This window comes from Scheffersomyces coipomensis (genome assembly GCF_036884675.1).
Source record: "Scheffersomyces coipomensis strain NRRL Y-17651 chromosome Unknown DFJ63scaffold_7, whole genome shotgun sequence".
Taxonomy (NCBI): Eukaryota; Fungi; Ascomycota; class Pichiomycetes; order Serinales; family Debaryomycetaceae; genus Scheffersomyces; species Scheffersomyces coipomensis.
Genome location: NW_027042898.1, coordinates 322,603 through 339,067, shown reverse-complemented (window position 1 = coordinate 339,067; position 16,465 = coordinate 322,603). Strand labels below are relative to the sequence as shown.

The 16,465-nt window shown below is 30.8% G+C and overlaps 5 protein-coding genes across 5 annotated transcripts; 4 read left to right on the top strand and 1 right to left on the bottom strand. All coding sequences in view use genetic code 12, as the record gives it.

Annotated features, from left to right (window-relative positions):
* Nucleotides 1–20: 20 nt before the first annotated feature.
* DFJ63DRAFT_337383 (uncharacterized protein) lies at nt 21–1,139 on the bottom strand (the record flags this gene model as incomplete). The annotated part of the gene is made up of 1 exon (XM_064908543.1): nt 21–1,139. One exon carries the CDS (start codon nt 1,137–1,139, stop codon nt 21–23), a length of 1,119 nt encoding a protein of 372 aa, XP_064760001.1.
* A 3,154-nt stretch (nt 1,140–4,293) lies between these two features.
* Nucleotides 4,294–5,695, top strand: CUP9 (transcription factor CUP9; the record flags this gene model as incomplete). Its single annotated transcript, XM_064907247.1, has 1 exon — nt 4,294–5,695. A coding segment is annotated over exon 1 (991 nt), but the record flags the coding sequence as incomplete, so codon positions are not given.
* Nucleotides 5,696–9,676: 3,981 nt separating this feature from the next.
* DFJ63DRAFT_315289 (uncharacterized protein) lies at nt 9,677–10,984 on the top strand (the record flags this gene model as incomplete). The annotated part of the gene is made up of 1 exon (XM_064906520.1): nt 9,677–10,984. One exon carries the CDS (start codon nt 9,677–9,679, stop codon nt 10,982–10,984), a length of 1,308 nt encoding a protein of 435 aa, XP_064759999.1.
* A 965-nt stretch (nt 10,985–11,949) lies between these two features.
* On the top strand, nt 11,950–13,416 carry DFJ63DRAFT_289842 (inorganic phosphate transporter; the record flags this gene model as incomplete). The annotated part of the gene is made up of 1 exon (XM_064905263.1): nt 11,950–13,416. The coding sequence occupies one exon, from the start codon at nt 11,950–11,952 to the stop codon at nt 13,414–13,416; it is 1,467 nt and encodes a 488-aa protein (XP_064759998.1).
* Nucleotides 13,417–14,884: 1,468 nt separating this feature from the next.
* Nucleotides 14,885–16,441, top strand: DFJ63DRAFT_337379 (major facilitator superfamily domain-containing protein; the record flags this gene model as incomplete). The annotated part of the gene is made up of 1 exon (XM_064908542.1): nt 14,885–16,441. The coding sequence occupies one exon, from the start codon at nt 14,885–14,887 to the stop codon at nt 16,439–16,441; it is 1,557 nt and encodes a 518-aa protein (XP_064759997.1).
* Nucleotides 16,442–16,465: the final 24 nt, after the last annotated feature.

Below are 16,465 nucleotides of genomic sequence, written 5' to 3'. Positions count from 1 at the left end.
GGACTCACAGAATATTGCACTTATGCGAATCTCTTATATTGTAAGTTATTCTTCGTATTCATAGTAGATTTCATCATAAGATGCTGTTGCGGAGTAGGTAGGGGATCTAATTGCTCTTTAGGATTATTTATCACCATGGATGGTTGTTGTTCTTGTGTTGGCTGTTGGTTATAGACGTGAGTATGATGATGAGAGTGAGTATGAGGAACTTGAGCTTGTTTAACTGCTTTAATCGACATCGGAGTTATACGGAATGATTCATTTCCAGTTACTTCACCGATTGATCTTGCTCGTTGTCTATTATCGCTAGAACTTCCAACATTACTATTTATAGGATAATCATGTGAAACACTTCTGGATTTTGATTCAACTGAAAGTAACGATATCAATTCATTTTCCTGAGTAGGATAGGGAGGAGGTGTACTGATTGACCTAATACCATTCAATGAATTCGCTGAATTTGATTTTCTTATCTTTTTCATGGTCTTATTTTTATTTGCAAATGGTGATAATGACCTTTGTGGTTGCAATTGTAATGGAACTTTAGTATCTGATGTATAATTTAGGAATTGAACCATAAAAAATCGTATTATTTGAATGAACTTATCTAAATAAATAAAACTAACTTCTTCAAATTGATTATTGCTGTCAGGAGAACCAACTGATGGCAGTGAGGGATTATTATATTTCCTACCCAATTGATTCAAATAATGATGTAGTATGGTAATTTGTTGATAGGAGTGACTGGTGTATATGTATTTTTTTAATAACGGATCTATAACTCTTAATTCTATATTGATTAATCCATTTCCAGTGGTAGTAAGATTCAATTCATTATTGTTGCTACCCCATATTTTATTTAAGATAAATCTATTCAATAATTGCAAATTTGAACTCTTTCCATAGAATAACCAAAGTTTAATTAAACTGAATACCACAGAAACAAAGATTAAATCATGATTAAGAAATTGATATTGTATGTATTGTAAAATGATATAATATATCCAATAATTTAGTAAAAATTGATATGATTGAATCTGTATATTGACTAAGGATGAATCTAAAGACTTGATAGTTAACGCCAATGGAATTACAGTAGTTGAACAACTGCAAAAGATCGACCATATAATCGGAATCATGATATATAACAACGATACAGACTTCTATACTTAATTAGAATAAAAGGTTGGCTATGTTGAGTTATTTATAAGACGCAAATGAATACAAGAACACAAAAGACTACATCATCTTGGGGAGGGATCGGACTGTATATAATGGTTTCTAATGACATGCTTTTACCTATACAATTTTCTTAGTAAGCGGTTATTTTTGACCAACTCAATTTAGAGGTCTTTGCACCAAAAGCAAATTTTCGTATATTTCAGGTGACTAGATTCACATGACCGAAAATAAGGAGTAATCTACAAAACGTTAGTATCAATTTACAACCAAATGCTAGCCAATTTGAATGGTTACTCTGGTGCATCCAATATCTCTTAGTTTTGATTAATAGATTCATGACATCATTACTAACTCAGATGTACTGATCAATCCTTGATATATTCTGGAAAATGTGTCAGTATAGATTGCATCGAAACATTCAACCTCATTACATTTTCTTCATACACATTATAATCTCTCGGACAACTACGAAACTTTGTGCATTATAGAAATTATTTTTTAATGGCAAATTAAAAAAATAACTAGAATTACATGCAGGTATTCACCCAATTTAATTTTAAATTTTTAACTTTTTGTCACTGGAAGGGGACGGTACACCTAGGGAAAAAAAAAATTAGTGGACTAAAAGAAATGTAAAAATAATTTAAAAAGCCTCTCAAAATAATGAAACATTAAGTACCCTCTAGGCTTAGACCATTTTATTAAACTTGTAATTACAGATCGTTAGGAGCTAAACGATATTCTAATTTAGAACTTAAATTACACCACACTTGTTTTATTTGAACTCAATTAATCTAGGTCCCAACCACGATCTGGTCTGTGTTAAAGGGCTTAAGAGTTTAGTTTTTACACCTGAGTGAAGTAAAACCATCTTGGCAATCTGCTCTTCAATCGTGCCCTGTTATTCTACCTGGGCACTTTTGTGTAACCATTGTGTTTAGAAAATATTATATCGATGGAAGGAGGCGATTATAGTTTCTTCTCACTAAAAAAAAACACAGCGAAATTCTAGCTACCACTAAAATAATCTCTATTTATGACAGAAAATCATAGACTTAACATATTACGAAACTGCAAAGTAAAAAGATAACTACATTGAAATCGCTTGTATGTCAAGTAAATGAACGAATTATAGCAAGTTGTTGCGAGTTAGAGAAGATGGACTTCTCGGGTAGGAGTTATCGCAATAATAATCTCAATTAAATTCCGACTCCAGAATAATGAATTCTTGGCTCGATCATTCTACATGGTTATAATTTTGACTTAACTCTTCTTATGCTTGAAGATTATCTCATAATTGACGTGAATTCTTGGTATTCTAATCTAAAAAACAATTGGTTCTCTTGTCTTGCCCGTCGTAACCTTAAAGATTTGTTTTTTTTTGCTGATTTGGAAACTTGATGCTGCTAATGCTACAACAGCCCACTCGTCGAAGTTTCAAACCAAATGGCGGGAACTACAGTCCAATTAATAATAATTAAACATATACATGAGTTATTTGTTTTTGTATGTAACATGAAGCTCATAATTGTAAGTCTCAGTATGTGCACGGTTGCGAATTGTGTCATGGGGTGAAGACATACACATTTCACATACGAAAAACAAAGACTAAATCGACAATCCTTGAAAAAGAAGAAAATTTAAACAAGGAAAAAAGCAAGCACACATGAATTAGTAAATCGAAAATTACTATTGTTACTACTGAAATAAGCACATTCATCATCCAATTAGCACACGTTAGACATATCGCTTATTTCAAGTTGCTGTTTAAACTCAACTTAAAATTCAACTGCAAAGCACAAATAGCCAAAAAATATACTAGAATTTTTCCTTTGTGGGCTATTTCCCGTTATTTTTAACTGTTATAAAATCTCTTTCTCCCTTTAATTTTACACTTAAAAATTATATCTTTCTTTAGTTGTTTTTTTGTTTTTATGTTCTGTTTTTTTTCTTTCACTGACGAAGATACGAACTTTTTTTTCTTTCTTTCTCATTAGTTTTAAACACACACTATGTTAAATAATAAAGTTAAGCTTTTTGAATCTTATTTCATCTTCTTGGAATTAGTTACAACAATGATAGTGGTGTCATTTGAATAAATGGTTATATATTTGTTGTTGAGCGTGTATCGTATTGTCTGCCATAAACAGTAGGAATATGGGGGACATGGCTAAAGTATATTCTATTCGCGTAGAATGGAAAGGATTCATCGGACAGTGTTGCATCTAAACAAAATGAAACCCCGATTGAAGCTTAAAATAAAGTTTAAAGGACAGAGAAGTAAAGAAAATAAAAGAAACTGAAATAATCGATACAATCATGATTATAATTACTTATTGTAAATCAATCTGAAGGGTTATGATGTATTAAAGCATATTTTAAAGATTAGCAGTTTGTCAGACATTTAAGTTAAGCTATATACAAAGACAAAAAATCATTAAATACTACCACCTACAATATGAAATACAACTGAAACAATACTTAAATTATGTTTGCAAAGACATGACTTGAAACGAACTGCAAACGGTATAATATCGCTTCATATACCCTTTCAGTATAAATACTGAATTAGCCTTGATGCGCAAAACCAAAATAAATTGCTGTAAAAATCGTCGGTAATGATAATATGTTGATAAGACAGGTGTAATTTCTAATTTTAAATTTAAGGAATTTGTCATTTTCTCGTACTTGAAAAGATGATAAACAGAAAATAATAAATAAGGTAAAAAAAAAAAAATACTGCCGCTGCGAGCAACAACTTCACTAATCAATCCTACGTAAACTTAGTTTTTTTCTTTCTCCTCGGAACAGATTTTGCTGCCTTTCAAGAAAATAAAAATAAAATAGCGAAAGATGCATTACACAAAGCATAAATTTTGACATTTTTTAAATCAAAAATACTGATGAAGGGGTTTAATTCTTTTTTTTTTTTTTTATTTTCTGAATAGTTTTTTTTTTTTGGATTTGGTTTGTTATTTTTATTTATTTTTTATTTTTGCTTAAATGTACATACATTCAAGGCTAAGAAAATAAATTTTTAAATTTTTAACATTTGTAAATACCAAGAAATTTAAGAAAATACTTAAAAAAAAGACCAGATTTCAGGTCTTAAAAATATTTAAAAATAAAAATTAATGATAATTGAAGTGTCTGCCTGTCTTTTTAAACTTAAATATAAATAGAATATAATGAAACTGATTTCTCCTTCCTTTTGTAAAATATAAAAAAAGAGGTTTAATCAATCTTCCTTTTGGATTTTTTTTAATTTACTTTTAGTTTTTGCTGTTTAGCTATCTTTAAGTTTTGAATATTTGTGATGACTGTAACCACCATGCTAAATACTTCATCTACTCCAACTAGTACTGTAAATAGTACTAGTAATAATACACCTACTAAAATAAACTTGCCTCCCATTTCAGATATATTATTACCTCCAATGCATCATCATCATCATCATCATAATCATCAATCTATACCTCCACAACATCAACCTCATCTTATTCAACAACCAACTGCTCCAATTCAAACTGCTCTTCAACCTCCACAATTGAGGGTCTCTAGATCATTACTTCCTCCTATCAATGCCAATGGTAATAGATATTTACCTTCTCACCCAACACAAGTATATGAAGGCAATAATAACTACTATTATGGTAGTAGTGTACATAATCATGGTATAATGACTCCATCCCATTCATTAAATACTCCACCATCATTAGCCACAAGATCTCCATTATCAAGTAATTCATCTCCAGTATATGGTGCTACTGTTAACATTCCAAGTCATCATCAACAACAACATCCACATCATCAACCAACTCAACATATCACCAGTTCATTAGCTTCGCCTCCATTAAGACAAAGTCAATCGCATCATACTTTATACCAAAGACAAGTACCAGGTCCAGGTTATGTACAAATCCAGCATCAACAAGGCGTTCCACCAACATTATATAAGACTCATAGTTCACCTCCAATGGGATTAAATATTCGTAATGGATCAATTGGTGAAAGTAGTGAAGATGATGAAGATGAATATTCTAATAGCGAAAATAAGAATAAATTACAAGCCAATTCTAGTGATGGTAATGGAAAGAGGAAAACAAGAAATAATTTACCTAAAGAAATTACTTATATATTATTAAAATGGCTTAATGACCATTTAAATCATCCATACCCAAATTCATTCGAAAAGAATCAATTAATGATGGCTACAGGTTTAAACCAACAACAATTATCCAATTGGTTTATTAATGCTCGTCGTAGAAAGATAAAACTGTTAAAAGAACAAAAGAGGATTAGTTTAATTTGATTTGATTTTATTTAACATTAGTTTTTCATAGGTTATGGCAGGGAACAGGAAAAAGGAACAGGTTTTCTATATTATGTATATTTGGTTTTTTTATTTATTCTAATTTATTTTATTTCATCAAAATATAACTTGTTATATTATTTTGGTATAGGTATTAATTTAAAAATCTTTTAATAAATTATAAGTTTTGGTAAAGTATATTGTTACTTTGATTTCTCGTAAATATCGAATGTGGTAAATGTGTTAGTTTCAAAATATATAAACTACACTACTCCACACTACAATACACATACACATTACTCTATATTAACAGCGGACTAGGCTAGACTTCCGCAGAAATTTACACATTCTCTTTCCCTATTATACTATTTTGTGTTCAATTAGCGTTATCCTCAATTGATTAAGGGGGATTTTTTTTGTTCGCTTGCAAGATTTTTTTTTATCCTTTTTTTTTGTCTGTGTGTCAAAAAAAAATGAGATTCTCTTTTCTTTTGTCCTAAAAGGGATTATTTTTTATGATTAACGATTGACGACTGCCACCCACTTAGTCATACGTTAAAGATTAAAACTATAAGCCAAAAAAAAAAAAAAAAATAAGAATTATATCAATAAACTGTGACAACGATCCATCATTAGATTTCAAATTCTTAGCATCCCGACACAAAATACAGTGGAGAAGAAAGGTTACCAATGAGCCAAGCGTCTGTATATAACGATTTCTCTTGCTTCGAGATAACCAAAGATTAATGGTTCCATGTTTTCCTGTTTACCAAGAATAGCTTCATCTTGTGAACTAACCATATTTTCAAAAGAACAATAAGATCATCAGTCAATGAATTCTTAATCTTGAATTAAGTTTCCAAATGATTCATAGTTGTGACATGAACAAGAAAACCTTACTACTTTCTTGACCAAATTTAATTTGGTATCAATTCATCTCCATTCTTTACACTGAACCTGAATTTCAAACCTTTCATACCCGCCTTTCCAAACATCTTCGCGGTAACCGGTTGCCTAATTTTTTAATTTAGAGTGCGCTGCAAACTAAAACGGTAAAAGGGTGTTATATAACACAATAAGGATATTATTTATTAACGAATGAAAATAAAAATAATCGGAAAGCCTGCCAGAACTATTATGATCTAATTACGAATGCTTTATAATGTTATGCTTAGGATACTTAATTCCTGGTTAGTTTTCTTGATATTGATGGTATGTTAAATATGAAAGTGTTTCTAGGTAAACGCGCATATGCTTTAACTATATTCATGCACTTTATTGCGTTCGTCTATTTTTTTTTTCTTCGTTCTGTTTTCGAACAATTAAAATGTTTAGAACGAATTATATGTGTCAGTGTATTCTAGAGTGAAATTATACAATTAAAAACAATACGATCTATCTCAAACATAGCGTATTGTAACAAATTTCAAAACCATTGTTAGCTAATTGTACGGTAATCATTCACTGGAATTTATTTTGATTACATACATAACATCTGTCAAAATGTAAATGGGTTAAAATGATGGAGGAGTTGTACCGAAAAAAAAAAAAAATTCTTCTACAAAAAATGATTCGCATGGTTACTGTTGTCATCCAACTTTTAATGACTTTATTATTTCAATCTTGAAGTGATGTTGCATAAATCAATCAGTTTTGACCTGATTGGCATAGTGCTGTTTGTGTAATTGCATTTACTGTCCATTAGGTGAGATATACAGGATAAGCCATTATGAAAAGTGGGGAAGAAATATATAGCAATACATGGCACACAAGAAAAAAAAATAATGGCCCTAAAAACAATAGAAAGAACGAAAAAAAAAAAGATTTAGTGATACCGATTCTTCTGTCAGGACTATGCAATTAATAATTTAATAATGATCCGATTCTAACAGTCATTTCTTGTCTTAATCATACTACTGTTTCGCCCCTTAACCTAACCTAATTTATGTAGACAGCATCGCTGCTGTATTGATAAGATAATATGTCTGCATTTCAACCGTAATGATGTGATATAACTAACCTTAAATGCTTTATCGCCTATCAAAAGTGGTCTAATTTCGTACCTCGTCATGTCTTCAATCTTTTGTTGCGCCTTTTTCTGTATACTTTTAGGTTCTCTGTTTGGGCATTGTTATCCAAGATCTTATGGTCGCCCATATTATTTAAGATATTATTATTTTCATATTTCAAAAGGTCATTCTATAAAAATGACTTTTAAATGCTCTTAACACTAGTCAGTCAAAAATATCCCGTAAGTTAGGTCGCCATAAACTCCAATTATGTAAATTTGAACAAAAGGAGGCTCAAATATATATGATTATTTTTTAACGATATTATTTTTGCTTTGATCTGTTTTTGTCTTGGCAGCAGCTATTGTTGACTGTAGCTCTCAGTTTCATGCACAATGAAAAGTACAAAACGACATTCGAAAAAAAAATAAGCTTAGGGAGAAAAAAAAAGATAATTTAGTGAGAACTTAGTGAGGTATCTCTCACCGTTGAGCCTGGAAGCAGTGAGACCTTTTTTTTTCTTCCCTTAACAGATTAATTATTTTCTAACAATAAAGCCACTCGCACACATGAAGAGAATGTATGTGTCATTTCCTGATACCACAGGTTCTGTCATTTTTTGAAATGCGTTATAAATTGAATTTGTACCTGTTTCAGTTGTACAAATTGCTGTCCTAACGAATGTCTAACGGTAAATTTTGCTATGCGCCTAATCTTGACGTCTCTTCAGCATGAGTGTTAACTTACGAAAATTACTTGAATTATATAAATAAAGGAGTGTTTGAGTGGTGAAGTGTTTAATTGAGTGTGTGAAAGTGTGTGTGATCGCCATGATTTTAAATTCGAACTTTTTACAATTAGACTAAATAATTTTTTAGACGCCGTAATGCCATGTCTCAATTGAAAGGGAAAAAAATAAAAATTCATAATAAAGTTTAAAAAAATATGAGAAGACTGTGTTAAAAAAAATAGGAAAAGCTTGGTTTTACGTAAAGTGACAACTGGGACAATTCTGTTTATTATCTTCCTCATCAGCTAGTAACAGCTAATTTCTATGAAAATATTATACTTTATTTTCTTGTGTACACATTTTGATCCTATTATTATCTCACCACTTTGCATCACATTTGTTAAAACCATTTTTTTTTCATGAAGTCCTTCTTAACTACACAATCCTCAAAGCCCCCTATTTGACTTGAAATAGTCCTCCATTGCTTATCATTATGAAACGCCTATTTGTATGATATATTCGTGTTGGACTGGTCTATACCGAGTTTCTCATTTTACTTTCTCCACTGGATTTCAGAAGCATGCGCGAGTAGGCATATGTACATTATATACGTCCGCTTTCCATTTATTCCGCACCAATTGAAATCGGAGTCTGGGGAGGTTATCAAGAAGGACTCCTAACTGTCAGCTTTGCATAAGAAAAAGCATATGATTGCCAATTACGAGAAAACTGTTTGACGCTGACACTTCGTTATTAAGTTTATTTTTTACAATCTCTCCAAGTATGTGGTACTTAATATTCTTAAATAATACGTTGAACACTTTTTAATTTTCACATGAGTCTGTAAAATGAAAAATTAACGATCGATTTTATATTTGTATTTCTCCGGCAGATTATTATATATTGAATTCTTATATTTTATGTTGTACTATTTCTTGTCAATGCTATTAAGAAAATATGTTGAACGATTTGTTATAATGAATTTTCTTGTGTAGAGTTGACCTTAGTATTTCACTTTAGATCACCCGTAATTGCCATGTATGTTAGGATTGTCAAATTAATTTAGATCTCAGCGTCTTACTTTTCTTAAATCTGATAAGAATTTCATTGAGTTAAAAGCTTAGTACTCAGAGGATCTTCACATTATCATAATTACCAAACCCTTTGCTGATCCATAAATATACAGGCTAAGGGTTGTGTATCAATGAAATTGGCGGTCCAGTTAAGTCAAAGATGATCATCATTAGCCTAATCATTAATTTCATCTTCTGGAACTTGTAAATAAAACCGTTAATCGTTATTTTGTGTCAAATTCCAATTTTGGTCGTTTGTTTACATTTTTAGATTTTTTTTCTCGTTAACTTCGAGGGCCTAAATCAAATGAAGAACAGCAAATTCTTTAAACGCTTCCTGGCTAGTCTTTAAGATCGATTCAACACCAAGATGGTTTACAGTTCAGATGCATTAATAGCGGTGTCTGATGCAATACTAAATTCGTTTACTGAATTAAACAAGTTAGAATACAGCAAAAAAGGACGCGTTTACCGTTATGTTAATAACAATTTTCAAAGAATAAGAGAAGAAGACAAGCATCTTGTGATTTATCCCCAAGATATATCTATGAATGTAGGACAGGCATCTGCATTCAATATACTTCGAAATATAAATGATGGACAAATATTAAATGATTTCCCTGATTTTTGTTGCAGTATACTTGGAGTAGCTCAGCAATTAGAAGCTAACAAATGGTATGAAATTGAAAATTCAAGTGTAATACACTACAATAATTGTAAATTCGATCCCTTGGATTGTAAAGCTGAATGTGATGAATGGTTAAGTTATCATCCTATCGCAGAGCAACATATTTTAACTGGAATTGATTTATTATATTGTGCTAAATTGAATTTTTTACATACAGATCATCATATTGGTACAAAAATTGAAGGTTATTATATGAAACATTACTTATCAAGATATGGTAACAGTCTTGAGGATCAAGAAAATGACGAACACCATAATAATGGTTTAGACATTTTCAATTCACCAGATATATTAGTAGCATTGAAGAGTTTTGTTCATTGGGGAAATATAAAAGGTATACTATATAAATTAGCAGTACCTAATATCAATATTCTGTCCGAACTCAAAGAGAACTTTGAAGATTTCCCTGCGCCATCAGAGGAGTTAAAATTAGCTGTTTATGATAGATATCCAAGTGGTACTTCAAAGTATTCTCTTATTAGAAAGCTGATTGACATATTAGGTGATTGGGAATTTTCAAAACTATTACCTTTTCCTAGTGATATTGAATTATCATGGTTATACGAATTATGTCACGATATAGAAAAGAATCCACTTAAGTATCATTTAAGATCAAAATCTAAGGAACTTTATGTTGATCCAATCAATTTATTAGAATTATCTCAATTATATCAATACAAATGTCAAGTATTATTAAATCTTATCTCATTGATTTTCAACGTATTTAAATCATTAGATATTGATGGTGACTTTTTATTAAATAACTCAAAGATTCCCAAATTCAATGAAAATCTAATTCAACCAAATTTAAACTATTATAACATTTTAACTAATATTAGAGATTTAATTCAAGATTACACTTCCAAAAGTTGGACTCCAGACGATATAATTTTAAGACTTCAGCATAATAACGACTCATTAACCGATTATACGTGTCTTTTTGATAAGGTCATGGCAATGAGAGAAAAGTTCATTGAAGATTACGAGTAGAAGGACATCCATGTAAATAACCATTATAGCTATTAGCCCTAATTCAATCCCCGGCTCGTGTAAATATTCTTTTCAGGGTCTTCAAATTAATAAACATAAAGATACTAATAATAAAAGTAAAGCAATCCAATAGTAAACGGAATCAATTACCGGGACCATACCCCAGGAGGTGATGATTTTGATATAACCACTAATAAAATAATCAAATATAATCTTCCCATTTGAGCTTCCGCATTTCTTGTCTAAGGGGGACCTTCCGAAAAAAAAAACATGTAAAAAAAAATAATGAAACCTATTTTTAATTGGGTTAGCCTCGGGAAGGAAAAAGAAGTCAAACTTAACATGCAATGTAAAAAGTTTATGGTGATATTATTTGATATGCCTGATTTGATATCCGTATAAAGACCAAATGTTCAAATTGATTATATAGTAACTGTTATGTTGATTTAAAAAAGTTTAGCAAGTGATAGATCAGATGAATGTCTAATTAGATAGACATTGACATACATCAATCTAGATTGAAATTAAATCTAATTTAAAATTACATCATAATTCTAAAACCTTAAACGAATATAAACAATTTATTACACAATATAATTAATAATTAATTAAAATATACATATAAATAAGAAAAAATTTTCATTATTTCATTTTAATTAATTTCTATTAATAAATCATCCTTGTATATAATAGCCCCACCCCCACAACTTTATTATTTATTTTGCGTTTCTCAAATTTTTCAAAATTATTTTTTTTTCATCAATTTGCTTTTTCCGTCTTCAGCTGATAAAGATAACAAGATTAAGTGGAAGATGCCAAAGATAAAGAGAGTAACAGTATCGGATAGTTCAGATGCTATACCGTTTCAATCCGAAAAGGAAAAGTTTAAAGTAGATAATCTCGAAGATGAAGAAGGTCAATATGAAAAGAGTGAATTCTATGAATCTTCGTCAAGTGATTTTGATATGGTTGATTTGGAAGCCAATGATGTCATATTAATGAGAAAAATGAAGCTTGTCAATGATGCTATTGATGAGATTGGTTTCACTTGGTATCATCTTAAATTGTTCTTTTTAAATGGTATGGGGTATGCAGTTGATACTCAATTGTGTTTTCTTGAAAGTAGTGTGAGAACATTTGTCAATTATCAATTTGGTTATCACTTTCCAGTTTCTGCTGAAACATATGCTGTTGGAATGATCACTGGTGGTTTATTCTGGGGATTTTCAGCTGATTTAATCGGTAGAAAATTAGCATTTAATCTTTCATTGTTTCTTTCTGCTATATTTACCATTCTTACCGGAACAATGGGAACTATGGCTTCATATTGTATATTCATTCTACTTATGTCATTTGCAAGTGGTGGTAATTTGGTGTTAGATACATGTGTGTTTTTAGAATTTTTACCTCATAAAGATCAATGGTTATTAACATTCTTTGCTTTCTTCTGGGGGATTGGTCAAACTTTAGCTGTCTTGACAGCTTATGCATTCTTACCAAACAATTCATGTTCCTCGTATGATAATTGTCCATCTCATGAAAATAAAGGTTGGAGATACGTTTTCTACGTTAATGGTGCATTCGTTCTAGTATTGGCAGTTTTAAGAGTAACAATTGTTAGATTACAAGAAACTCCTAAATTTTTAGTTTCTAACAATCGTGATGCAGATGCTATTAAAGTTTTACACGATATAGCTGATAAATATAATAGAACTTGTTCATTAACATTAGACAAATTAAAAGAATGTGGAACCATTGAATCAAATGATGATTATAGAAAACATTCAACTTTTAAAGGACTTTGGAATTTGACTTTAGGACATTTAAAAATTTTATTCTTAAATAAAAAGACTACTAAATCAACTTTATTATTATTTTTCTCGTGGTTTTGTTTAGGTATCACATATCCATTATATTCATCATTTTTACCTGTATATTTAGCCACAAGAGGAGCAAATATTAGTGCTGATAATGTCTCGGGAGTTTATCGTGATAATTTAATAAGTAATGTTGCTTCTATTGGTGGACCTATAATTGCAGGGCTCTTGCTTTTGTACGTTCCGGTATTAGGTCGTAGAGGTGTGATGTTTATTGGTGGTGTATCTACCATGGCACTTTTATTTGGATATACTGCAATTAGAACAAGAGCTGAAAATGTAGGATTATCATCGGCTGTATATTGTGCTTTATATATCTATTATGGTGTTATTTATGCTTATACACCTGAAGTTTTCCCATCAGCAGCAAGAGCAACTGGTAACTGTCTTTGTTTGGTATGTACTAGAATTGCAACTGCTATCACTCCAGTCATTGCATGGTATGCCAATACTAGTTCATCAATTCCTATTTGGATTTGTGGAGCTTTTGTTGGTATTATCGGATTTGTTGCCTTATTATTACCATATGAACCTTCAAAAACTAGAGTAGTTTAGATTATTTATTTTTAAGAATTTTATTTATTCATTATTTATTGATATGTTTATTTGTGTAGTCTTTGGTTAACTAGCGATAATAGCTTAATCCAAGCCTTTTTTAAAGTTTTATAGGATCTACTTTGGATTTTATGATAAGATTTAATCACAAAATCGGACATATATTTACTACATCCAGTTAAAAAGATATTATTACGAACCAACCCTTACTTCATTATGATGCTTAATTATAATTATAAAATAAGCCATATGTATAAAGACTATCTCTCTCTACGTTCCGACTTTTGCATCCATCTAAATCTGGAAATTTTAATATGGATCCGACACACGGGCTCAAACACTATCGAATAGGGACTGGGTTACATTTCCCTTCCAAGTTAAAACTTCATATTACGTAAATTATAAACACATTCCACACAAATCTATAAATTTATTAGTCAAACAATGAGTGGAGGAGCCACTCGTTGATATTCTTAATCAGGATTAAATTACGGCACTTTTGTGTTATTCCGCTCACCATACAAAATTAGCGGAAGGAATGGCGTCTGGAGAGAAATTACTCTTCTGGGATTAGCGTATGAGCTAAAAAAATAATTTTTGTTTTTCCAAAGATAAGGAATAACTCATTTTTGATCAGGGGAGCGATAACAGCTTTTTTCGACAATATTGACACACTAAATTGGTCAAAAAATATGCTTTTCATTTGTTGATTCCGAATTAACGTCAAAGCCTATGAGTTGTAATTATAATAAGTCTAATTACGGAATGATTTTCCTTTTAATTTACAAGTTTTAGATAAAGCTCGGCTTGTCTCTAATTAGAGTTGATTATATTTCTGTTTCTGGATCAAATCTACAGCTTCGAAAGAAAATGTCCCCAACAGAGTATATGTACATCGTTGCCTGGTAGTAAGTACGAACTCTAAAGTTATCATTCGACAATGTTATCTAAAGTTTTAGCAAATGATAATAATGCTGCCGATAATAATATCTCTAATCATTATTAGAAGTTGAAAAAATAATATAAAATTATATAAATTAAATTAATGCAACACCTTAACACTAAGTAGTGATAATTCACACTGGTATTAACTAGTTATCAGTATTGTGATGTAACACCTTATAAGAACGTGTGCCCCTTATTTATCCTAATATCAACAAAACTTCCTAATCAAAGAACGAATTTATCCATAATTTATCTATAATTTTATTTTTTATCTTTCTTTTTTTTTTTTCAAATTTCTAAACTTGCCTGTACTTCATTTGTTTGCCTTATCTAGTATCAAAGTTACCTGAAATCATTTTTTGTGTTTTATTATCTTGATTAGGATAATGAATTAAATACTTTTGATTCATATAAATTCTCAACAATATCTTCTTATAATGTCTGATCTATTTGAATAATTTTCAATTTATCCTTTTAAAGTTTCGTTTATTATCGCTTTGAAGAATAAAAATAGCCACCAAAGATGTCTACAGACGAAGAGAAGAAATTCAACGTCGTTGATACTGTCCGCAGTATTTCAGAAGATGATGCTTCATCCTCTGCTGATACTGATATGTATGAGTTGGAAGGTAATGATGCCATCTTAGCCAAAAAAATGAAACTTATAAATGATGCTATTGATGAAATTGGTTTCACTCCTTATCATTTAAAATTATTTTTTTTAAACGGTATGGGTTACGCTACCGATTCACAACTTTCTCAAATTGAAAGTAGTGTCAGAACTTATGTTAATTATCAATTTGGTTGGACTTATCCTATTTCAAATGAAATGTTGGCTATTGGTTTATTAGTTGGTGCTTTATTCTGGGGGTTCTCTGCTGATTTAATCGGTAGAAGAACTGCTTTCAATTTTTCTTTATTCCTTTCAGCTGTTTTAACCATCATGAACGGTGCTATGAGTTCTATGGCCACTTACTGTATCTTTATGGTTCTTTCCATGTGGGCTTGTGGTGGTAATTTAGTCTTAGATACATGTGTGTTTTTAGAATACTTACCTCATAAAGATCAATGGTTATTAACATTCTTTGCTTTCTTCTGGTCTATTGGTCAAACTGTTGCTGTGTTATTAGCTTATGCATTCTTACCAAATAATTCTTGTTCTTCGGCTGAAAACTGTCCATCTCATGAAAACAGAGGTTGGAGATATGTTTTCTATACTAACGGTGCTATCGTTTTAGTGTTAGCCATATTAAGAGTTACAGTTATTAGATTACAAGAAACTCCTAAGTTTTTAGTTTCCAACAATCGTGATGCTGAAGCTGTTGAAGTTTTACAAAGTATTGCTAAGAAATATAACAGAAATTGTTCTTTAACTTTAGATCAATTAGCTCAATATGGTGAAATTGAAAGTAATGATGATTATAGAAAAGATACCTCTCTTGCAGGTATCTACACCTTAGTTAAACATCATGTTCAGATTTTATTCTCCGCCAGAAAAGTTGCTAGATCTACTGCTTTAGTGTATTCATCTTGGTCCCTTTTAGGTATTGCTTATCCATTATATTCAAGTTTCTTACCAGTTTATTTAGCTACCAGAGGTCATAATATTAGTGCCGATACTACTGCTGGTGTTTATCGTGATAATGTGGTTGGTAATATATCTTCGATGGGAGGTCCAATTATTGCTGGTCTTTTACTTTACTTCTTCCCTAAATTAGGTCGTCGTGGTGTTCTTTTTATTGGTGGTATTGTCGGTATGGCACTTTTATTCGGTTATACTGCTATTAAGAATCATACTCAAAATGTGGCTCTTTCTTCAGCTTCGTATGCTGGTATGTATATCTATTATGCATGTTTATATGCTTATACTCCAGAAGTTTTCCCTGCTGTGGCCAGAGCTACTGGTAATGCCATTGCCATTGCTTGTACAAGAGTTGCTGCATGTATTGTGCCTGTGATTGCTTATTATTCAAACACTAGTTCTTCAGTTCCAATCTGGATCTGTGGGTCATTTATTGGAATTATTGGTGTTTTAGCACTTTTCTTACCATTTGAACCTTCGAAACAAAGAGTTGTTTAGAGTTTATTAATACAGTTTTTTATA